The following is a 24,698-nucleotide window of genomic DNA, read 5'->3' as shown; positions in this document are numbered from 1 at the left end:
GATTTTTTTTTTTTATTCGATATCTTTTTCTTCGTCTACAGTATGAGTACTTCTGCTGCCTCAAACCGGTTTCTTTGCTCCTTCTTTCCCGCATAGCCTCTTCTATCTCTCCTTTTACTTTCCCTTCGCCCCGTTCTGCTCCTTTGCTGAATTTTGCCCACCTCCCTAAGAAATAGCAGAAATGATTCATTAGCATTTACTCTATACAGCACAGTGGTTTTCAGTTTGTGTTCTGGGCCACAATGTTTTTGTGTGTGGGAAATTTTTGAATTGGTGTTCTAAATGGATGATTGATTTACTGTGTTTGTTGACTTACTTCTTTTAGTTTTGTTTACTATGGGTGTATGTCATGTGACAGGGCGTTCCCAATAATGGCCCCTAGATTATGTAACTCACTCCCAATTTCTGACTGGTTCTGCCCCACTCTGGCTACTTTTAGAAATGCTGTGAATTTTTTTTTTATCCTGCCAAGCCTTTGGAATGTAAGAATTTTTGTTATGTTATGTTACGGTTTATTTCTAGGCCACCTTTTGGCCAAAAAGGCCACCAAGGCGGCTTACACACAAATAAAGAACACAAATAGAAAATACAAATAAAAACAATACAATTTACAAAAAATCAAACTAACAAAATCCTAGCATTTCTAAAAAGCAACAACACCTAAACCAAAAGCATTCATCTTCCTGGTAAAGGACAGTCCCCAGAAAAATGTCACTAAGAGCAGGGGCGAGGGGGCAAAGCAGGTGGAAGAACTTGCCCATTGATGGTCCAAGTACAGTCTCACCCCTGCAGCAGTACCTCTCAGTCTGCAGCTCTTCCTGATAAGGTCCAAGCAGAGGGGTGGGCAAGGCAGGTGGAAAAACTTGCCCCTTGATGGTCCCAGCACAGTCTGATCCCTGCAGGGTCATTTCCGCTGACCTTGATGTTGTTCTGTTACATAGAACATACAACTATTACATAGTTCTATAGTGGGTTTTGTATTTTTTTAGTGCAATTTTTAGTGGATTTGTTGTTAATTTTTGTTGTTATAATCATGTATTTGCCAGCCACCCTAGACTCCCTTTGGAAGCAAGGAAGGAAGGGATATAAATGTCTGGAAATTAATTAACTAACTCTTTTTTGTCTTGTATAAATATTTCCCGTAGCCAAAAGTAGTTGAATTGAAATATTTGACCATGTGGTGGGGTGGAGTGGGGATCAATAAAATGCACTTAGTGTGATTTAAACATTACATTCAAGCCAATGCAAAATGTTAGTTTAGACATTATTTTTTATTGGAATGCTTGTAAACATTTTAAGACATGTCAGCTCTAAGCTATATATGTCCCTTAATGTTATTTAGATTGTAACCTGTAAAAAGTGAATTATAACACTGATTTTAGACTTGACTAGTTTGTCCAATGTGACTTGTATTGTGTTCATCCATTGGCTGTGTTAGCATGTCTTGCTCAGCCGAGGGATGGAGAACTTATGGCCCTCTCAAATGTTGTTAGACCACAGCTTCCATCATCCTTGACCATTGGCCATGCTGGTTGTTGCTGATGGGAGTTCCAGTCCAACAACAATGGGAGGCCCCTGTGCTAAATCATTGTTTAGTGCAAAGTGTACAAACAGGAATGAGTCGTTGCAAGCCTTGAGGTTGCACGCTCCTTCCTTTCCTCTCCTCTAGCAACCATGAGGAAAAAATTGGTAGGTTTTTCTTTCACTTTTGATTTAACCACAGCTTGCATTGCTGCCTGGACCCAGAACTGTGGTAAGTCTTAACTATGGTTAATTTAGCTTCAGTGATCTGAAGTAGTCTTGTTTGAAAGCAACCATAGTTAATGTTGGCCACCATTTGTTGTTCCAGATGGCACAACAAACTGCAGGGAGCCCGGGAGCCCAAAGATTGCTTGCAGCTCGTTCCTGTTCGAACATGTCCCCTCTAAACCAGGGGCAGCCCGCAAGATGTCTTCCTGATGTTGTTGGACTACAGCTCCCATCATTTCTTACCGTGGCCATGCTGGCCAGAGCTGGAAGGAGTTGTAGTTCAACAACATCTGGAGGTTTCCACATAGGCTACCCCAATGCTGAACTATGGTTTAGCATGATGCATACATGCAATGATTGTGTTACTAATTATTTTTTTAAAAAATAATAAGTTGGCAGTAGTTTCTACAGAACACTGTAGTACTTTTTCCTAACCTAACCTAACCTAACTGGTTCTGAAACACAGTGAAGTTCTCTAGAACCTTATCAGGATTATTAAACTAAGGAGGTCAGTCAGCGATGGACAACCTTCCCTACATCACAGCTGCTGAAGAGTGTTAGGTGTGTCCTGAGTTACACTCCTAGTTCACTTGCAGCAGTGGTAGAGCTGAAGAGGTTTGGCTAGAGCTGTGTAAATAGAGTGTCGGCTCTAGAAAGAAACCCAGGATCATTTTTAATGTACTGAATTTCTTTAGCAGATGAATTAGCATAAGGAAAGGTTCCCTGAAAGTGGATGGCTTGGAAACCACTGGCGCAGCATATTTCAAGCATTCAGAATGCATAATCTACATTGGCCCTCTTTATGCATGAATCATGCTGCTGTCCTTGCCCCTCAAACATCCACACATTCATGTGTACTGTCTGCAGCAAGGCACACAGTGTGTGAGTGTTACCAGTATAGCTGGTAACATGCGAATTTTCGTAAGATCCATGGTTAGTGCAGTTGTGCCTCAAATCTCCAGCAGATGGCAGTGTTTGATCATGTCATACACTCCTTGCTTGCCATATCATTTACCAGCTGGCCATCTCAAAAAGTTTATTTACAGCCCCTTTTATTTTGGATCAGAAGAAAGCAGAAAGTACTGCTAGGGTGCTCATTGCGTTGCTCTTTAAAACTGAACCTCTGGTCCACGTTTCTTCCCTTCTCTCCAGATTCCTCTGTGTAAAGTAATCAGATTTAACATCGATTATACAATTCATTTCATTGAGGAGATGATGCCTGAAGTAAGTTACGAGCATGATTATTCATGACATATGTTTGCTTTGTGATGCAGCAAGATATTTTAGATTTCGGTTCATGCATATTCCAAAGAGGAACGTATTGTATGGCTGGATGAGCGTTTGTGATTAAAAGGTGTACAGTCTTAGAATATCAATCTGAGACTAGAATACTGAAAGGTGTAAAACAAGCAAATGTTCTCATGAAAGTAGGCCTCTAACCTCAGTGGTGTGTTAGTACCACTAGGTAAATATTGCAGAGGCATTGGGGGCGGGGGGGGGGGAGAAGTAGCATTTTGCCACAATTGTACAACAGGATTTTTATTATCACTAATTAGATTTCTTAACTGCTCTTACCATAAGGTTGCAGGGCAGGTTACAATAATCTAAACATACTTAACCTGGGATTATGATTTGTATTTTTTCATCCCCTGGACTTAATTGGCACAGGGTTATAATTTATTTATTTTTAAAATTCACATTTGCTATTGATATAAATGAAGGTGAGAAAAGTTTCTAATTTCATCTATATAAGTAGCAGCCTTCAGTAAAATTAGCATGTGAAGTAAACTGAGAGGAAGGAATAAGCAAATGTTCCCATCTGCCAAGTCTGTCTCAACCAACAGTGCTTGTTCAGGCCCTGTGTAGGTTTTTTTCCTCCAGAACATTCTGTGACATCATAGGAGCTGAGCTATTTCATTGGAGAACTCAGGAGTCTTGTAATCAGGTGCATTTCTAGCCTTATCTGACACCAGTCCAAGGGGATTTCAAGTAATAGGAGCAGGAAAGACCTTTACTTGAGGGTGGAGTGTCTTGGTTGGCAATAAACTTCAAATTCCCAAGCATACAATATGCAAAGTATGAGTGGCGGGGAGAAAAGGAATGGCATTACCAGGAAGAAGTGGGCAGGCTGCAAAGGGGACACTTCACGCAACTCTGATGTCCTCAAATGTTGCCTTTTGCCTTGATTTGCCCTTAAGCCCAAGAAGAAGAAGAAAATGTTGCCTTGCCTTACTAGCCAGCCTCCCTTTGTGCTCAACACCAGCCCCCTCCCCAAAATCCTCCTGCATATGCAAAGAGCTTGGTGGAGAAGCACCGTCTGCGTATGATGGTACAAGGAAAAGCTCAGGAGAGAGGATGAAGCTGCTGAGCTTCCTTCTTGCTGGAGGGTCAGAGCTCACGCTTTTTGGCAAGCGAGCAAGGGGAGTTTCAGGTGTTCATTTCCCTACCCCCCACCCCATTTTCCTGCGAGACGTGCCTAGGAACCCAGTGAAGCAGGGGAAAAGCAAGTTGGGGGGAGAACGGGCCCACGGAAAAGGCAGGAGAGGAGTTCAGTCAACTCCAGCTGGCCAGTTCTCCCTTTTCACAATTTAGAAATTCAGTAGCAACCGCCCAGGTGGTGGTGTGGGGGGCCATTGTGTTAGCCTCTGAAGGTGCAATCCACCATGAGACATTGGGGAGCTGCTACCATTCCGCCAGAGTGGACTGTACAGAACTAGACTGACCACTGCGCTGACTTGATATAAGGCCACTCGTTATGCCAGGGGGCAGGAACCGTCAGGCCCGAGGGCCAGAACGCATCCCTCCAGGCCTCCCTGACTGGCCCTCAAGATTCTTCCTAAGCCACCTTCCCTCTCCAGCCACGCCTTCTTTCCCCAGGCCACACCCCTCCCTGGTCTCGCTTCACATTTTCTGTGAATGTTTTTGCCAGGCTGGAATGTGCCTTTGAACTCTGGTGATGCCTCTTGCTTGCCTGGATGGAGGATGGATATTGGGGTGGGCGAGTGGGTGTAGAAACTGGCTTAATGTACAAAGGTAAAATTTGCATTCATTGCTCCGCCCGCTTTTGCCTCTGGTCCCACCCGCCCCTGGCGTGTGGCCCCTGGAAGGTTGCCCAGAAGGGAATGCAGCCCTTGAGCTTAACAAGGTTCCCGCCTCTGCCTTATAAGCTTAAGCGATGTGCTCGGCCACCAAGCCCTCTTCTTCCCCAAAGTTTCAGGGCAGCAGCCATTAAATATCTAGATGGTATGTGTGTCTCGTGGGGAGGGGGGTGTCTCTAATCATCCAGTGTTGCATTTGTTTATCTTTATGCTTTTGAGGAACACGCCTAACACATCTGAGTGGGAAATACACCGTTTTAATTAGAACGGTTTCTTTCCAAATCAGTGCATGGATTTTTGTTTTTATTTTTTTCTACCTCATCTTGTTCATATGGACAGTAATCTCCAATTTGTGATGTACTGATTTGTGACTGCGGAAGTGTCTTGTTACGACGCCGGTGGCAATCTATCAGCTCTAAGCTAGAACAACACGCCAGACTAAGAGAATTATGAGAGAGGTCCTCCTTTCTCCATACATCATCTCTTCCGCTTATTCAAGTGAAAGGCTTTTGGCACGCTGTAAGTTATGGCGTAGCCCTGAGCTCATAATTTTTGCCTTCAGTCTAGATTTAGGCTTTTAATAAGAACACCTCCCTCCCCAGGATGTATTGACAGTGGCTTTTTCCCTGAAGGTTTTCCCCTTTTGCAATCAATTTCATTGTCAGTGGCTTCAAAACATGCTCCCCTGTTGCTGAAAAATCCTCACCTGCAGTGGTCATCCACCGACGGGGAGTCATGCTTGAATTGTGCAGTATTAACATGCTGTATCTGTGGGGGCAGCTAACACTGGCATAAGAACAGAACATAGGAAGCTGCCTCATACTGAGACAGGCCATTGGTCCATCTAGCTCAGCGTCTCTGCTTTGACTGGCAGCAGCCCTCCTAGTTTCCAGATAGGACACTTGCCCAGACCTAGCTGGGGAATGAACCTGGGTCCTTCTCAATGCAAGGCAGATGCTCTCCCGCTGAGCTGCAGTCCTTCTCCATAGAAGAGCCCTGCTGGATCAGACCAAAGGCCCATCTGGTCCAGCATCCTGTTCCTTATGGGGAGCCTGCAAGCAAAACCTGGACACAAGAAGGCTCTCCCCACTTGTGATTCCCAGCAACTGGTATTCAGAGGCTCACGGCCTCCAGCAGTGGAGGCAGACATCCTTGCGCTGACGGAGCATTTGTCTTAGCACAACATTGAATATAACCCTGTGTTTTCCTCCAGGTTTTTTGCCTCAAGTGTACACGCTATTCAATGCATGTTACATGCTGTTTTATGAAACTTCATTGGCCTTAGCTTATCAAGTCTGTCTAGGGCTGCAATCCAATACACACTTACCTGGGAAGAGTCCCACTGAACCCAATGAAGCTTACTTCTGAGAGACACGTATTGGATTACAGCCTCAAACAAGAATTGTGGCATCGGTTACTGACTTAACGTTCTGTAATCTCCCCAACAACATTGCTGTGGTCTTGAGATGTTGCTTACCTTGTATGACATTACCTCCTTCTCCTCCTTTTCCAGAATTTTTGTGTGAGAGGCTTGGAATTGTTCTCTTCATATCTGTTTAAAGATATTCTGGAACTCTACGACTGGAATCTTATAGGTAACTTTCTTGTCTGAAAATATATTTATGGGAGAGATAGCAGATAACAAATTAAACATCCAATAGATATTTCAAAACATTTTTTTCAATTGTCCTGATGTCAGAGAGAGAGAGAGAGAGACGCACACACATGCTCACACGTGTGTGATTAACATATCACTGCCCATATGTGCTAAAACGTATGCCAGGACATTTCTTTGTTGCATGTAAGCATTTCTTCCTTGACAAACTGGACTTAGGAACTAAAAAAACAAGAGCCCACTACCTCTCTTCATCATACGTCCTAATAGTGAACTCAGGGGCTACGTTACGATGCCTGCATTGCTAAAATGAGGCTGTTGTGAGACTAGAGAGCAGGCGTGGGGAGTCTTTGGCCTCCAGATGTTGCTGAACTCCCAACTCTCATCAGCCCCAACCGACATGGGCAATAGTCAGGAATGATGGGAGTTGTAGACCAGCAACATCTGGAAGGTCACAGGCTCCCCACCCTGGACTAGAGGAAGGTATCGACATGATTAGGAGAATCCCAAGGCTTGCAGAAGTGGGGAGGGAGAGGGACATCTCTCTCGCACATACACACAACCCCCCCCAAAAAAAAATAACCCCAGAAAAGAAAAAAAGCCAGATCTATTGGAACTGAACACATGCTCGGTGGGCTCAGAATGCTGAGTGTCGGGGGGGGGATAGAAAGGAGTATCCTAAGAAAAGACATGGTGGACTGGATCACTCCATGCTGCAACATTTTGTTGCAGGTCCCACTGACTCGTCATCGTTTTGTTTAGTGGCAGGGAGACAGAGATTTTAATTATCGTAAGGTAACAGAGTACACAAGGTGCGCATAATGAGGAGTTATCATAGTGCCAGACAAAAATGTTAGTGCCGCAGAGCTTACAGGAAGCAGGAGCATGTGGCTGTAATGCAATACAATAAACTGTACAAATGTCATGTACTCGTCACATGTGGCAAGCTGTCATTTTGGTTGGAAATCTTGCTTGGATTGTAACACAGTAAAAATGAAAGCATCCAGGCTTTTCCACAGAGCCTTGAAGAAGATTTTTTTAAAAAAAGGTTTCTCAGAAGAATGTTAAGCTGAGATACAAAGGCTTCTCGTGGAGTCTGATTTGCCTCTGAAGGCTTAGTTTAAGGAAATGCTTTCTTTGTAACGTAGAAAGGCTGTTGAGTTTGAGAATTCTGTTTTGTGTGCTTCCCTTTGTTTTGTTATGCTCTGTAGTTAGAATTGATGATGAGATTTTTTTCCCCTTTTTCTTTTTTTACCCAATAAAGGCAAATTCTAACAGTGCAGTGCTGTGAACACCACCAGTGGCATCATGTCGGAGACTGCTGGCATTATGGAGGGAGTCAGTGGAACTCAGGGCTCATGACTCTGATCAGTTTCAGTCCCTATGCCAGTGCATCCTCACTAGCCCAAGGGCTCCACTGGTATAGTTCAGGGTTTCTACTCGTGTATCTGTCATGGCAGTGGCGTATCCGCCATCCCACGGGCATGATGAGACTTCCTCTGGATCATGCCACCCCTTCATTGGGCAGATCTTCAGTGTAGGATTGCGCCCTAAGTGTATAGCAGGTGGGGATAAAATTTTTAATGAAAATTGTAGCATAGGAAGAGAACAAGTTAATCTATATATTGCCTAGTGTCGGATGCTCTCCTGCATTCCAAATTCTGCACCAGGCCAGCAGGTTATGCTCTGAGACAAATTCTCCTGACCTGCATAAAGTGTGGAAATTAACTAAATTTGCATGCATTGGCCTAGTTTATTCTGCTAAACTAAATATGGGAAGGAGCCTGCACCATGGTCTCAGAAAATCTTGCTGAGACATGTATTGGATTTTAAGAATTCCTAAAGCATTAGCCACACACTTTCAAGCCTATCTTGAGCCATAAGGGCCAGAAGCTTGCTTTAAAAAAATGTCACCAAATGCTCTGGTTCTTAGGAGGCACAATGTTACGACCCGTGCTCTTGGGAACCTGAGTGTGTGAACTTGCCACCCACATGTCCCATGAAACACACCTCCTTGAGAGGAGGGGGATCTTTGGCTAGGGATAAAACAAACGCTTTGCCCTGATACTGGATAGAGAAAGTTAACCCAGTAGTGGCCAGAAGCTACTAAGGGGTTCCCTAAACTGGGTCCCATCCATTTTGAAAGCCCTTGATAACACTTGTGTCTCCCTCCCCTTCCGCAAAATCCTGGGGAATGGAGCCTTGCAAGTAGCTTGAGCCGGTGGTGCTAGGCACTTGGAAAAGGTGGGAACGGGATTTGCACTGGGAAGGTTCAGTACTCTGGCTGGCAGAGACTCCTAACTGGTTCCTGTCCCTTTAGATACCCCCACCAGCTTTTTCTCCCAGATGGACTCTCGAAAGGAAAAACAAAAGGGGGGTACCTAAAGGGACAGGAACCATTTAGGAGTCTCTGCCAGCCAGAGCACTGAACCTTCCCAGTGCAAATCCTGTTTCCACCTTTTCCAAGTGCCTAGCACCACTGGCTCAACCTACTTGCAAGGCTTCGTTCCCCAGGATTTTGTGGACGGGGAGGGAGACACAAGTGTTATCAAGGGCTTTCAAAATGGATGGGACCCAGTTTAGGGAACCCCTTAGTAGCTTCTGGCTGCTACTGGGTTAACATTCTCTATTCAGTATCAACTTTGGCCAATCACTGTGCCACAATTGCCGCCACTGTTTGCCAAAGCTTTGTTGCCAGGAACAGAAGGGGAGGGAGATAACAATGTGCCAAGGAATTTCTATACCTTAACCTCTAAATTTACCACAGCATTTAAAGGACATTTCCCTACTTATTTTAAAACAAGAGACAGCAAAACATAGTAACAAAGGTAAAGGAAATCACACACATTCCAGACACATTCAGAACTTAGCTACCCGTTTCCCTGGATTGCGGGACTGCTCACGTATTACTTTATTTCCTGCAAGCCTTGCTGCCTGCATTCTCCACCACTCTGTTAGGACGCATGCTGTTGGGAACCTGAGTGTGTGAACTTGCCACCCACATGTCCCATGAAACACACCTCCTTTAGAGGAAGGGGAACTTTGGCTAGGGATAAAACAAGTGCTTCCTGAAGTGTGCCTAAATGGTGCATGTATAACCCAAGAAATGCAGGTCCCCAGACTAATGCAAGGCTTTCTTTTATTGAGAGAAAAGAGAAGAATAGCGTTACAAAATTACTGGGTGCGTGGCAGCATTCATCATTAATATCCTAACCCATTCATAACTTCAAACTAAAGAGATTAAAGGACCCCATTACTATAAAGAGTGACAGGTAGGAGAGATTACCTATCCTAGGCCCAGGAGTGAGCAGTTGAATACAGCTGAAGTGATGTGGAAGAGCTCTGGCCCCAAAACAGGAAGGATTCTGTTTGTCTCATAGCATGTGCCGAGACACAAAATCCCTTCCTGGTTCTTCTCCCTGCAGTCCTGCATGGAGAGCATTGCGTGGAGAGCGTTTGTTGGAGCTCAGATCACCATTACTCCACACTTCCTAGATTCAAGCCTCTTTTTAAAAGACTTTTTCTCTCTCACCCTCCTGTAAAGGAGGGGTCTGGGTATGAGGTGATTTTGTGTGTGTGTGTGTTTCTAGCTGACACTGAGAAACTCAGGCTACTTTCTAATGCTTACTTGAACAATGGGATTATTCCGCTAGGCGTGAGGGAAATCTGCCAAGGAGGAGATAACATATATTCCAGTTGCTCTTGGTTATTTTTGTTGCACGCAACATGGCCTTGAGCTGTCCCTTTTTCACAGTACCTCAGGATTGCACAACAAGTCACGCAACCAGGGGTTGTAGGGTGGGAATTCTAGTTGGCAGGCTTCAGGGCCTTGCACCTCATAACAGTAATTCTGTGCCCAATGCCAAATCTTTGCCTGTGCAGTGAATCATAGAATATATTCAGCTTTGTATAAACCTTTTTGTTTTATTAGAGTAGCGGAGATGTAGATACTGACCTGTGAAATACATTATCTGAATTGTGATTAATTTCTTCTTTAAGGCCCTTCATTCGAAAATGACAATACTTCCTGTCCCCGATTTCATTTCATGCCCCGTTTTGTAAGGTTTCTTCCAGGTAAGTCTTCATTGTTGCTATGAGAGCTAAGCATTGGCCTAGTGCTTGCTGAGATGGCAAGAACTGTGTCTGGGCTGTACCACTTCAAACTGCAGGCATTGGGTGGGAGTGGGGCTGACGTGACTGAATGCTCCTTCATACCAACAAATCAAAACTGCTGATTGACTGATCTGGGGCTTAGGTTGCAATCCTAACCCCACTTACCTGGGAGAAAGCCCCATTGAATCCAGTAGGACTTGCTTCTTGTCAGCATGTTAGGATCTCAGTCTTAGGCTGCAATCCAATACCCACTTACCTGGGAGAAATGCTCATTGAACCCATTGGAGCTTACTTCTGAGTGGACATGTACTGGATTGCAGCCTTAGGCTTTTATTTGAGCAATTTGCTAACCTGACCATGTTGCTCCATTTTAATGCCGAACTTTCCCTTCCTTTAGAAATGTTTTAAAAAGAGCAGTTGTGATGATGATGATAATTATTATTATGTTAAGATGGAGGGAAGGAAGTGCTGTCTATGCACCAGATTCTGCTGTATTTGCTGCGCTGCAATAAACCATTGGTGCCGGAAGAGGAGATTGCCAATATGTTGCAGTGGGAGGAGCTCGAATGGCAGAAATATGCAGAGGAATGCAAAGGGATGATCGTTACCAGCCCTGGCATGGTACTGGAAGTATTTTCTTGGAAAGAAAAAATGATTATGTTGTTGTTATGCTATGCACAAATCCCAATCTACAATGGATTTTTTTCATCTTTATTTGTTTACTTTTATTAACATAATTTACCTGCTGCCCAATAACAGTGTTCTCCGGTGAGCTTACAGACAATAAGATATTAATATACAATGATAATCACAGAACAGTAAAAAGTAGTAAGACAGAGGTTGCCAACATGGCACCTGTGGGCACCCATGAGTCCACAGAAGCCTTATCTGGTGCCCACAGGTTTCCTGTTCCCACCTCGCTGAAGTTAAGCTTGAAAGAAGCATTCTGTTGTAGCCAATAGAATAGCTCGCTGTGTATGCTTGGTTGTGGGGGGATGTTGTGGGGTTCCTATAACACTTTTCACCAGTTTGCAAATGTGCCCACAGGCCCCAAAAGATTAGCAACCTAGGCAGTAAGCAAATTCCAGCGATAAATAAATAAATAAATGTCAGCAGCAGAGAGCAAAACAGCATACAGAAATACGCAGCACCACTGAAAGTGTACCACAGATCCCAAATTCTAAAGTTCACAATTTTCAAAATTGTGAATAAAGGTCTTCACTTGGCACCAAAAAGAGAACAAATAAGGCACTAGGCAAGCCTCCCTGGGGAAGGCATTCCATAACTGGGGTGACCCCACTGAGTAATCCGGGGTAGAGAACCTGTGGCTCTCCAGATGTTGTTTGACACATCTTCATAAGCCCTGACAATTGACCGTGCTGGCTGAGCTGAAGGGAGTTGGAGTTCAACAACTTCTGGAAGACCACAAATTCCCCATACTTAGACTAGGTTATCTCCCCGATAGGTGCCTGTCATATCTCATCCAGTGGGGACTCTCGGAAACAACTCTGTTATGTTTCTTCCTTGGGGGCCCTCCATATGTTACCACACTACTGAGGGAGCCATTTCCCTTCTGGTTTCTTCACATACTTTAGACTCCCGACCAAAGAACGCAGACGGCTATTGTGGTCTGTCAGAACACATCAAAGGAAGAATAGCAACATAACAGCTTTATGAGGACCAGCTCCAAAGTCACAAAGTAGTGAGAAAGCATTGCAAGTTCACCAGAATGGATGTTAAAACAAGAAACAGCACAAGCTGGGGTGTGGTGGGGAAAAAAGAAGTTGCTGGGTATATAATGAAAAACTATCAACTACAGTTTGTAACAGCTTTATGGTGGAATGAAGGGTCCTGTGCATGCTTCCTGGAACTCTGGGGGAGTTACTTCTGAGTAAACCTGCATAGGGTTGCACTGTTAATTAACTTAGACCATGTCTGGGACAAATAGATCTCAGTTTGTAGCATGGCATGCTGGTCTAAAGGAGCAATTCAGATCTAGCACTAGTTGGAACACTTGTTGGAAGTTCAACAGCAGGGATCATTCAGTTTGTAATCTAAGGATTAATTCTGTTAGTGTTAAAGTCAGCTAGCCAAGAGGGGGTGGAGGTGTTGCTTAGCAACCAGGCAGAGTGGTATGATCTTCAGTGAGGTAGCACATGCTCTGATTGGCAGTTCTGAAGGAGTTTTCCTCTGTATATTTGGTTGTATGTCTCCCTGCTATGTACCAGACCTGAACGGAAAGACAAAATCTCTCTGTTACTTTCTCCTCAAATTATACACTATTTTCCCCCCAAGGTTGCTCAGTAATCAGTACTTTCTCTCTGGACTTCATCTGCATTATTGAAGTAACGTTCCTAACAATGCTCATGGTTCCCCATAAGGCAGAGAGCTGAAATAAAGCAAAAAAAAACCCTGGCAGTCATTATATTAGCAAAGCATGAGATTAATTTTAGATGATTGTACTATAGAGTCGATAGAAGCCATATTGTACCGAAGCCAGGACCACCGGATCATCTGGAGAATAACTGGGTGGGAATGACACTCACAATTGACTCTAAACATAAGCAGCTAAGCTTGCTTTCATGGTTAAACCAGTTTTGCTCTCTTGGCCCTAACTGGGTTATTAACTGCCCTTAGTTTCTTGGTTAAATTTTCATGCTTCTAATGTCTTGGATGTCATTGGAATGAAGCTGTCCACAGTGTTCACCCACCCACATTTCTCCCTCTCCAATAACGTTGCATTTCTATCCTCCAAGAAGTGATGCGCCTCCAGTTCGGCTCATTTTATTCTCTGAGTTTGTGCTTAATGTGCATTGTAACGATGCACAGCAGGCACATCCTTTCTTGGAATGACAGGAATTGGCACTGAAAGTTTTGCCTTATCATTGTTGAGCTCAGCAACAAAGCAGACATTGAGTATAATAGGGGAAGATCAGGGGAAGATTGTGAGAGCTGTTTGCTTAGTCTGTTTTATAAGCGATTACAGCTTGCTTTTTAAGCAAGAAGTAAAAGAGAAATGGGGGGAAATAGTTTGTTTTTTCTCTTGAGCTCCTTCCGTGACAATAGTGCATTTTAATTTCTCCCACTAACACATGACGAGGAGATTTGTGTGGGTTTTCTGTTCCTTTATATCAGAGTGAAGGCTAAATACGCTATAGATGGAGGAAGAATGTCTTGCAGCACGTAACCTTGTAAATGTGTTTTTTTAAGTAAACCTTTCTGTTATTTAAATCACAAGTTCTCTTTAAAACTCCTCGCTTTACACACTGCTTCCATGTACCCCTTTTGTTGACAGTGTGTTACGCTAAAGTTTGGGAGGTAGCATGAGGAAAATGAATAAAAAAATACTGAGTGATATTTTGTATTGATTTATGTCCCTCCTTTCAGCCATAACACTCCCTTTAAACACATGCATAAAATAAACAGTGAAAACATTCACTGGCAGATAATTTACCTCTTGCTTCTTAACTTGCTTTTAACCCCAGCCATGTTCCAAGTGGAAAATTGTAATGGATGTGGTGGGTGGGTGTTAATTCCACTCTGACTTCCCTGTCAATCCCTAATGGGTCCATTCAGATGACTGTCAACTGCAATTAATGAATCAGGAGCCAGCCTCGGGAATACACGCTCCCTCCTCCCTTATCCACAGTTAATCTGGGTTCTCATTTTATGAGGGTTTGAAACTGGGGTTTGAAGTGGGTTTTAGAAAAATGGGGTGCCAGCCCCCATATTTTGCTAAAGGTGCTGTGAGTGCCAGCACATAATAGCTGCCATGGATAGCCAAAAAAAGGTGCTCTATTCTGATGAGTGCCATCACACCAAAAAAGCACTGCCAGGAACTATATATCCAAGAAAGCCTTCAAGACAGCCACTAAATTTAACTGTTTGATCTTTTCCCTCCTCTTCCTCTAGAAACCCAGCTCAGTTCGTATTGATCAACTGGATCGTGAGCAGTTCAACCCTGATGTGATTACCTTCCCCATTATTGTCCACTTTGGGATACGACCGGCTCAACTCAGCTATGCTGGAGACCCACAGTAAGCAATTATTGTCAAGCCGGAGGTTGAATGCAGTCTTAGCAGCCTTGCTCTTGATGGACAGGCGCAGAAGCAATTGCTTCTCCCACGACAATTATGGACATCTGTTATTATAGTACTCAGGAGAATGGATTGGAGACTTCGATAGCATCTATGTTTTGCCTACAGCACAAGTTATTTTGGTTAGAGTTTTCCCATATGCATTGTAAAATATAAAATTCATGGGATTTTCTTTTTCTTTTTAATTAAAAATCAATATTTTGCACTGCATGGGAGAATTCTGTAGCCTGAAATGGTTTCTTTTTCCCTTCTCTTAGTGAAAATATTTTGGTTTTTACATTCCTATTATTGAACCGGTATTGTTCCCCCCCCCCCCATTTATTTCGGTTCCCTTAAGTCTTAGTTATGTATCATCAACATAACTTTTCCTCGGGAAGAATGTGTTATTAGCACCCAAAAGAAAATCCAGGATCCTCTTCAAGAGTCCATCTGTAAAATGTGTGGTCCCACTGACAGTGACTGTTAGCTTTCTGGAAACCATTGTCTGCAAAGTTCTTCCTTTTGTCTGTCCTCAGTCTCCTACTGCCCTCCCTGATTCTCCACTTGCAATTTCTTATTATCTGCCTCACAGAGACATTTTCTCTTCTCTTGTAAAAGTGATTAAAGGGTCAAGTCCGTTGGCTGTAAAAACAAGGACCGTTAGCCTCTGTTTCGCTGACAGTGGAAAATTGTTGGCTATGCTCTTTTTCTAGAATATGGCCAGTTTCTATAAGGAGAGGAAAGGATTTCCAGTGTAGAGTCAGGAATTCCTGGACCCCTGTCTAACTTCAAAGAAAATAAACGGATCTCACGCCAAGATGTAATTATTAGACCAATTTTTTTTCCTCTTTTTTCTTCTCAGATACCAAAAACTCTGGAAAAGTTATGTGAAATTGCGCCACCTGCTGGCTAACAGTCCCAAAGTGAAGCAGGCAGATAAGCAGAAACTGGTGCAAAGAGAAGTATGCTGCTGTTTTTAAACTGTGCTCCTTTCTCTCTGTGTATACCACTTGGGTTTTTTTATGCTGTTGTTGCCTCTGATCAAAGCAAATAATGCACAACCTCATGCTTACTACTGCAGATTTCCAGACCCACAGTTTCCTTTTTTTGATACTAAAGATCCAAACAGATATGGGTAGACATAAGACTGAACTGGTGGATCAAGGGTCAGTTTTTGGTAGCTTGCATAGATGGTTGGTTTACACAAGAACATAGGAAGAGCTCTGGATCAGGCCAAAGGCCTGTCTGATTCAGCATCCTCTTATTTATTTATTTATTAGATTTATATCCCGCCCTTTCTCCCAGTAGGAGCCCAGGGCGGCACTTTTATTACCCGTGAGGGTAATTCTGACCACTAGCAGACCGCTGTCAAGAATTTGCACGGCACTTTGAGGACAAAGTTGCTCAGATTCGCTCTGACTTGGACGCTGAAATTGATACAGTCTCTGAGGATGTAACTTCGGCTCCTGTTTGTCCAATTAAAATGGATTCTTTTCAACTTGTTTTGCCTGAGGATGTGGACAAGATCCTTGGAGCGGCGCATGCCACCACGTGTGTACTGGATCCTTGCCCTTCCTGGCTCATTAGAAGTACCAGAGAGGGACTGGTCGATTGGGTCAGGGGAGTAGTTAATGCCTCTCTACAACAAGGCAGAATTCCATCATGCTTAAAGGAGGCAGTTATAAGACCACTGCTGAAAAAGCCCTCCCTGGATCCCTCTTTACTAGGTAACTACCGGCCAGTCTCCAATATTCCATTTTTAAGCAAGATAATAGAGCGTGTGGTGGTCACCCAACTCCAGAGTTTCCTGGATGATACGGTTTATCTGGATCCATTTCAATCTGGTTTCAGGCCTGGCTATGGGACAGAGATGGCTTTGGTCGCCTTGGTGGATGACCTACGCAGAGAACTAGACAGTTGGAGTGTGTCTCTGCTGGTTCTACTGGACCTCTCAGCGGCTTTCGATACCATTGATCATGGTATCCTTCTGGGCCGCCTTGCTGAGATGGGACTTGGGAGCACTGCGTTACAGTGGCTTCAGTCCTTCCTGGAGGACCAAACCCAGAAGGTGGTACTGGGGGACTCCTGCTTGACCCATTGGCCATTGACCTATGGGGTCCCTCAGGGTTCCGTTCTGTCCCCCATGTTATTTAACATCTACATGAAACCGCTGGGAGAGGTTGTCTGGGGTTTTGGGGTTCAGTGCCATCAGTATGCTGATGACACTCAACTCTATTTCTCTTTTCCACCTGAAGCCAAGGAAGCCGTACAGGTCCTAAACCAGTGTCTGGCATCAGTGATGGACTGGATGAGGGCAAACAAGTTGAGATTAAGTCCTGACAAAACAGAGGTACTCCTGGTTAGTCGGAGGGCAGATCAGGGAGTAGGGATTAAACCGGTGGTGGATGGGGTCGCACTCCCCCTGAAGTCTCAGGTTCGCAGTTTGGGTGTACTCCTGGACTCAGCTTTGAATTTGGAGGCCCAGATTGCTGCTGTATCCAGGAGCACATTTGCCCAATTAAAACTGGAGCTGCCTGATCTGACTAGGGTGATGCATGCCTTGGTTACATCCCGCTTAGACTACTGTAACGCACTCTACGTGGGGCTGCCTTTGAAGACTGTTCAGAAACATAAATTGGTACAAAGAGCTGCAGCCAGAGTGCTAACCGGGGCTGGTTACAGGGACCATACAACTCCCCTGTTACAACAGCTCCACTGGCTGCCAATTTGTTTCCGGTCACAATTCAAAGTGCTGGTTCTGACCTACAAAGCCCTATACGGCTCAGGTCCAGGCTATTTGACAGATCGTATCTCCCTACATGAACCTGTCCGGGATTTGAGATCTTCAGGTGAGGCCCTTCTTGTGTTCCCCGCACCTTCGCAAGCACATATGACGCAGACACGAGATAGGGTCTTTTCGGTGGCCGCCCCTAGGCTGTGGAACTCCCTTCCAAGTGAGGTGCAATTGTTGTCTTTCCAGCAACAAGTAAAGACTGTTTTATTTCAATGGGCATTTGGGATAGAGAATGACCAGGATTAAGCGTCATAGGTTTGGTGACTACATTATATGATTTTATTATTTTAAATTGTCCGCTGTTTTTAACCTATTTTTTATGGTTTTAATTTTTCTCATAGTTTAATTCTTTTTTAATAGTATACTTCTGTATGTTTTAATTGGTGCTGTTTTTACTTGTAAGCCGCTCTGAGTCCTGTTGGAAAAAGGGTGGGGTAGAAATAAAGTTTATTATTATTATTAATTATTATTACAGTGGCCAACCAGATGCCTGTGGGAAACCTGCAAGCAGGACATGAGTGCAACAGTTTCTGGGATTCTTGCAAAGAATGCTGGATTTTGTGGAACTTAGGCCCATCTGCACTTTACATTTAAAGCACTATCATACCATTTTAAGCAGTCATGGCTTTCCTCAAAGAATCCTGGGGGCTGCAGTTTGCTAAGAGTGCTGAAAATTGTTAGGAGACCCCTGTGTCCCCTTACAGAACTATAATTTCCAGAATGGCTTGACATTCAATCCCTCTTCCCAGACGTCTCTGGGAATTGTAGCTCTGTGAGGGACATTAGGGGTCTCCTAAAAACTATCAGCACCCTTATCAAACTACAGATTCTAGGATTCTTTGGGGGAAGGCACGGCTGTTTAAAGTGATATGATAGTCCTTTCAATGTAAGGTGTGGATGGGGCCTTAATCTGATGGTGGAAGGCTCTTATGTTTGTATGTTCTTAAGCCTTTGCTGAACTGGTCAAGTGGTGCGTGTGGCTTCCGCACCACAGTTTGCTTACCTTTGGAATATGTAGCTTGTTCTTTTTAACACCACACTTGCATGAGTGCCATGCAAACCTAGTAGCCGTCTTCTAGGAACGTGGAAACTGGCCTTCTGTCAAGCCAGAGTATTGGTCCATCTAGCTCAGTATCATCTGCACCGATTGCCAGCTGCTTTCCAAGGTTTCAGACAGGAATCTTTCTTAGCCCTGCCTGGAAATGCCAGAGATTGAACCTGGGATCTTTTGCGTGCAGAGCAGATCCTCCACCACTGAGCTGTGGCCATTCCGAAAGGTCTGCTTCACATGTGAATGTGTCCTTGAAGCATTTGGAACACTCAGAGGGAACTATGTAAATTCTAAGTATCACATTATTCTTTGATCACTGTATTTAGTGAATCGCAACTGAATGTATGAACCTGCGTTTGAATAGACAGCGGTCATGTAAAAGTTCTGTCTGTGGTCTGCTTGGTAAGATAGCTCAGTGATATATATACCAATCATCACTTCATTTGAGCATGGGTGAACTAGCCTAGAGATTTCAGTCACAATCTTATACATGTTTATTCAGAAGTACGTCCCCTTGAGCTAATTAGGACTTACTTCCAAGTAAATGTGTACATGATTTCAGGCAAAAACTGCAGGTGAAATCCACAAAATCAGCGTTGGGCGTCTAATTGTAAATAGGAGGGGCCATGCAGTACTAATAACCCTGTGCCATAATTTTGAAGAAGGATGGTTTTTCTACTAAGACTATTTGCAACTTTACTGAAGTTTTTCATTGTTGCAGTGGCCAACAAATGGATGATGAGAAGTTTTTATTTAAAAAATCTCTCTCTAGGGAATAATGGATAAGTTATTGTTGAAATTATAGCAGATAGGACTTGCAGGTGATTACATTCTGTGGCAAACAGGGAGAACTGCTTTGACATTTATCACTTACTATGGTGCAGATCTCTTATTTTCAGATTTTATCACCTGGGCAGATTGGTTTTCTCATGAAAATATCTCTGGTTCATCTCTCTCCTCTTATCATGAATGCACTAAGTGCCCATGGATATCATTCTCAGCTTCCCATCCGCATTATAGTGATAATACTGACCTACTTCTTAGGGTTACTATAAGGGTTGCAGGAAGATAATGTTTGGGAAACTATGGAAATGCTAAGGAACATTTCTCAGTATTCAACCAGCTTGTCCCATCAGCACAAGGATTTCCGTAAATGCCACAGGACTTCTTTCCTCCCCCCGTGTGCTCCTCGTATCCTCTCCAAATCTGCTCAGAGAGTCAAAGGAACTCCTAGAGCAGATATTTGGGGTGTGCACGGAGAAAGGAGGGGGAGGAAAATCTGGTTGCACCAGCAGTCATCCTAACACTGATGGGAGCCTGACTTTGCACTATGTTGGATACAACCCATGATGATCATGATGATGTGAGAAAGGTATTAGAACTGGTTCCCAAGCTTTTAGGACCTGGCCCTTGATGGACCCTAAGAGGTCAGGTTGTGGGCCCAGGGAGAGATGACTGCCAGCCTGATAGTGCAAGAGGCATGAAGCACAGTACCAGGCAGTTTAAGGTTAAGCTCAAAAATGGCAGCCAAAGATCAGAAAAGTAGATAAGGTAGCTCATGGCAGGCCGGAAATGAAGCGATATGCTGCTGCTAGGCTTCGGGGGGGGGTTGCCCCTCCCTCTCTCCGTCCTGATATGCAGCAAAGACGTGGTCAGAGGGAGGTCAGGTTATCAGTACAGCCATGCTGTCTGCCCGAGGCTCCAACATTTCACACAGCAAGCGAGAGATCATAGAATTGTAGAACTGGAAGTGCTCTACAAGGCCATCGAGTCCAACCCCCTGCTCAATGCAGGAATCCAAATCAAAGTATACCTGACAGATGGCTGTCCAGCTGCCTTTTGAATGCCTCCAGTGTTGGAGAGCCCACTATCTACATAATTGGTTCCATTGTCATATGGCTCTAACAGTTAGGAAGTTTTTCCTGATGTCCAGTCGAAATCTGGCTTCCTGAAACTTGAGCCCATTATTCCGTGTCCTGCACTCTGGGACGATCGAGAAGAGATCCCGGCCCTCCTCTATGTGACAACCTTTCATGTACTTGAAGAGTGCTGTCATATCCCCCTTGCTGGTTTGTTCTGAGACTCTTTTTCTGAATACATTCAAGGGAGATTTAGGTTCTTCAGCAAAAATTATCTATCTATTTATTTATTTATTTTTAAAGGAAGCATTGCAGAAGATTAGGCAGAAAAACACCATGAGGCGTGAAGTGACTGTTGAGCTAAGTAGCCAAGGATTCTGGAAAACTGGCATTCGCTCTGATGTCTGTCAGGTGAGTAGATACCCTTCTGTATTCCTAGCGAACAAAGTTCACCCATTTCATCTATTTGTGGCAGTTTGAAATCTGAGGGGTTTGGATGAGGTGACTGGGGGAAGGAGTAGTGAGTGAAGGGGTTAAGGCAGGGCTGCCATCTTCTAAATCAGAGATGGCCAATCCAGTGCTCTTGCTCACTAGTACCTTTTATGGTCCCTTGAAAAGGTCTCAGTAAATATTGCCTCAAAAATCCACAAGATAGGGTGGGGGATGCCCACAACATGTTGTGTTTCCATCTCTTTTTCTGCTCTTTTAAATGTGGCAACCATTTTGTGTTATGCCACATGCACCACAACAGCCATTTTGTGACTGGTGCTCACAACTCCTTAAAATTCCAAATGTGCTCATCGGCCCAAAAAGGCTGGCAGTCCCTGTTCTAAGCAATCCAGAAGGACCAACCAGAGGCTGTACCATAGTTGTGATCCTGTTGGGACTCCTTCCTTCTCTTGTTTTCTTCTGGGAAGTAAGCAGGGGATGGGATATAAGGTGTGGGGAAAGAAAGCTGTGAAGATTTCTCTGAACCACCTAAAACTTTGAGCAAATAACAACTCAGCTCAGTGAAGTTCAGCGTCTGGCAGGCATCTGTTCCATTGAATCTGCAGGGAAGAAAGGCCTAAGCTGAAGGTAAATAGCTTACCAGAGACTAAAGAAGCTCTCATATTATGCAGTGGCAACACCAGGTTTGGCACTGCAAGTATATAGACCAGCCTTTCCCAACCAGTGTGCCTCCAGATGTTGTTGGACCACAACTCCCATCAGCCTCAGCTAGCATTGCCAATGGTCAGGAAGATGGGAGTTGTAGTCCAACAACATCTGGAGGCACACTGGTTGGGAAAGGCTGATATAGACAATCCTGGCTGATAAGTGTGCTTGTCTCCCCCACACACATACACTTCTAGGTCACACTTCTGAGTGTAAATTTAAAGTATCTTTGGTGCTCAGATAGAGACATGCAAATCGATCTGTGTCACTTTCGCACACCTGCAAATGGCACATTCCATCCTGTTTCTGCATTATTTGCAAGTATTTCTCTTATTCATGAAAATTCAGATTAGACTTATAAACTGTTTTCTCTCAAAATTCACATTTATAAATTTCTCTCTCAAAATAACATTTTTAAAAATGCACGTTGATACTTTTTTTTGAGCCTAGACCTCAAAAATGTTGGAACATTTCAGGAAATGCCGCCCTGGGCACCTGCCGGGAGGAAGGGCAGGATATAAATCAAATGATAAATAAATAAAATGCAAAAGCTACCAGATAGACCAAGTTCCAATTGACATGTTAGACTGGGAAGTATGAATCAAGTGAATTTATTTTAGAAAGCATTCTGATGTAAACCTGAGAAACAAAGTAATGGCCCTGATCCCGAGAAAGTTAGACACAGTTAAGTCCAGTTGAAAAAAAGGGGAAAGTTATTTCCAACTGGCAGAGCAATTGAAACCTCCATCACTGGCCTCTGTGTGTGCACATGCAAATGTGGGTGGAGGTGTCCCTCTGCCTGTGGCCTCTGCCTGTAGAGTGACGCCAGCATCAATCTGCTGATGCCCCTCCCGTCCACTTGCTGAATGGGTGGGCGGAAGAGCCACCAGCAGGTTTCCTGCCAACAGCAGTCAACAGAAAACCTTAAAACAGGGCATTCTGGGGAGGGGGGGAGCTCTACCTGGCCTGGGATCCATGAATCCCGAGCCGCCCCCCTGCTGTCTCCTGATGGCATCTGGATTGGTGGCATTGCAGTCCGCCTGCTGCGGCCAGCATGCTTGGCAGGGCTGCGGATGCAGTGGTGGCTCTGCTAAGCCCTGCCAGAGTTAGGATGGCACCCTTAAGTTGTTCCACTGAAATGAATGACAAGTAGAGTTAACTTTCTCAGAATAGGGCCAGTCTGTGAATCTGCCCTAAAACGTATCTTGTTCTGCTACATAGGCAGGAAAAAAACCTTGATTCTAAGGAGTAAGTGGGAGGGTCCTCCCAATCCATAACTATAGTTCCTCCTTCCCCCCCCCCCCAAAAAAAACCTGCCTGCCTTCTAGCTGATGGAGCAGAGAGCACTTGATGTCTGGGCCACTCCATGGCAATGAGTAGGAAGAAACTAGTGTTTATACCAGCACATGATTCAGCCAACTTTTATCCATCAGCCACTTTTATCCATCTCGTTATTTTCTGATTCTGTGGCTATTTTGAGACTGAGACAGATAAGCTCCAATTCATATAAATGTTTTTTTCCTTTCCTATGTTTTTTTCCCTCCTAGCTTTTATGTTTGTGAAATAAGTGTACTAATGGCGAATCCAAGACGAACAGCATATTTCAGTCATTTAGCACTTAGAAGCAGAATTGTTCATGGCCTTTTAAAGCCTTTTGCAGTTTATCTAGTTAGACGTTCTTGTTTTTCTTTGTACTGTGGAAGGGCAGCGAAGCACCAAAGAGCAAGGGGTATGTTGTATTGCAGAATCAGTTGTTATTTTTTTGAGATACACACATATCTCCCTCCTTCAAGAGAAGTCAAAACAAGACAATGTCTTTTTTTTAAAAAAATCCAGAAAATAGAAGCATGCTATTGATGTTTTTCAGCTTTGCTTTCGACCACATTGCAGAGTGGTGAAATTGAACAAGTGTTTATCAAGGCTGTGGGCAGGTTTAACGCAGAGTGGTTAAAAATTACTGGCGTGCTATTTTTCTCTAAAGACTAGTGGAACAGATTGCTTTGGAATTATAATGGTTTCAGTCTTAAGGATCTGAAACCAGCCTACGTTCATATTGAGCTAACAAAATTCCTGGAGCATGATCTGTGCCTGGGACAGGGGCAAAACCTTGAGTAGAGGATAGAAATCTGCCTTATACTGAGTCACACCATTGCTCCATCTAGCTTGGTACCATCTACACTGACTGCTCTCCCAGCCCTACCTGTAGATGTGGGGATTGAACTCAGGACCTTCTGCATGCAAGGCAGGCGCTCTACCACTGAGCTACGGCCCTCCATAGGGATCCATAGAGCCCATCTAACTATGCTTGTTCTCAGGCACATGTGCAGATAGTTCTTTGGGAACATATGGGGAAGTGGGAGACCTGTGCATGCCTCTCATATCCTTCCTTCTCTACGCTTTCAAGTTAATCATTATGCTTCATCATAGTGCCTGTGTTGCGAGTGGATAAACCCTCTGGTGTTATCCAAACAGAAGCTTTGTATGGGTAGGACATATTGACTCTTTCTTAAAGTGATAATCCGTGGTGATTCTAAAACTCTGCTTGGAACAACTGTGCGGGTCTAATGTATGCATGACCTGCTGTATAAACCTAAGCATCTGAAATTAATAATTCTTGTACACCATGCTTGTAGTGGCTTATGTGTAATGTTTTTCTCTTTTTGTGGCCACATACCTTCACACAATGAGTTTGCTTTTGCTGGAGGTGTTTAAGCAGAGAGACTGGTACACCCATGCTGTACCTGCATCTCACACTGCAGTTTGATCAGAGGGTTAGACTAGATGACTTCCAAGGTCCCTTCCAGTATTGTGATCCTGTGATTAATATACTCTCATTTCCTTCAAGGAATATGGAGTAATTTTTACAAGTTTACCTAGAAGTAAGTTCCACCGAGTTCAGTGAAACTTACTCCCAGGTAGAAGTGTGTGGAATTGCGGCCTAAAACGCTTGTTCCCAAAGATGCTGCGGTGTGCCTTGCGACATTAACAGCAAAATCCCATACACGTTTACTCAGAACTAAGTCCCATTGCATTCACTCTTAGGTAAGATGGATTTGGGATTGCAGCTGAGTTAGCTGCAACATGAATCATGGAGATGTATGGGATCCCTGTGGAGGGAGAAAACTCACAGGATAAACTGGAAGAAACAAACCTCCGTGAAACCAAGCAAGGTTGTTGTTGTTGTGTTT

The 24,698-nt window shown here is 44.0% G+C and overlaps 1 protein-coding gene across 7 annotated transcripts in view; it reads left to right on the top strand.

Moving 5' to 3' along the window:
- The window catches only part of DROSHA (drosha ribonuclease III), a 105,268-nt gene that overhangs the window by 20,815 nt on the left and 59,755 nt on the right, over positions 1-24,698 (top strand). For all 7 annotated transcript variants that reach the window (XM_061590079.1, XM_061590123.1, XM_061590114.1 and 4 more), the window contains 7 exons: positions 2,902-2,973; positions 6,361-6,442; positions 10,462-10,536; positions 11,027-11,196; positions 14,488-14,612; positions 15,514-15,613; positions 20,659-20,766. In XM_061590079.1, the coding sequence (XP_061446063.1) occupies positions 2,902-2,973; positions 6,361-6,442; positions 10,462-10,536; positions 11,027-11,196; positions 14,488-14,612; positions 15,514-15,613; positions 20,659-20,766 (732 nt within the window). The remainder of the gene's footprint in view (positions 1-2,901; positions 2,974-6,360; positions 6,443-10,461; positions 10,537-11,026; positions 11,197-14,487; positions 14,613-15,513; positions 15,614-20,658; positions 20,767-24,698) is intronic.

Source organism: Rhineura floridana, chromosome 1 (assembly GCF_030035675.1).
Source record: "Rhineura floridana isolate rRhiFlo1 chromosome 1, rRhiFlo1.hap2, whole genome shotgun sequence".
NCBI lineage: Eukaryota > Metazoa > Chordata > Lepidosauria > Squamata > Rhineuridae > Rhineura > Rhineura floridana.
The sequence above is the reverse complement of the archived record's forward strand: the minus strand, read 5'-3'. Positions and strand labels throughout refer to the sequence as shown.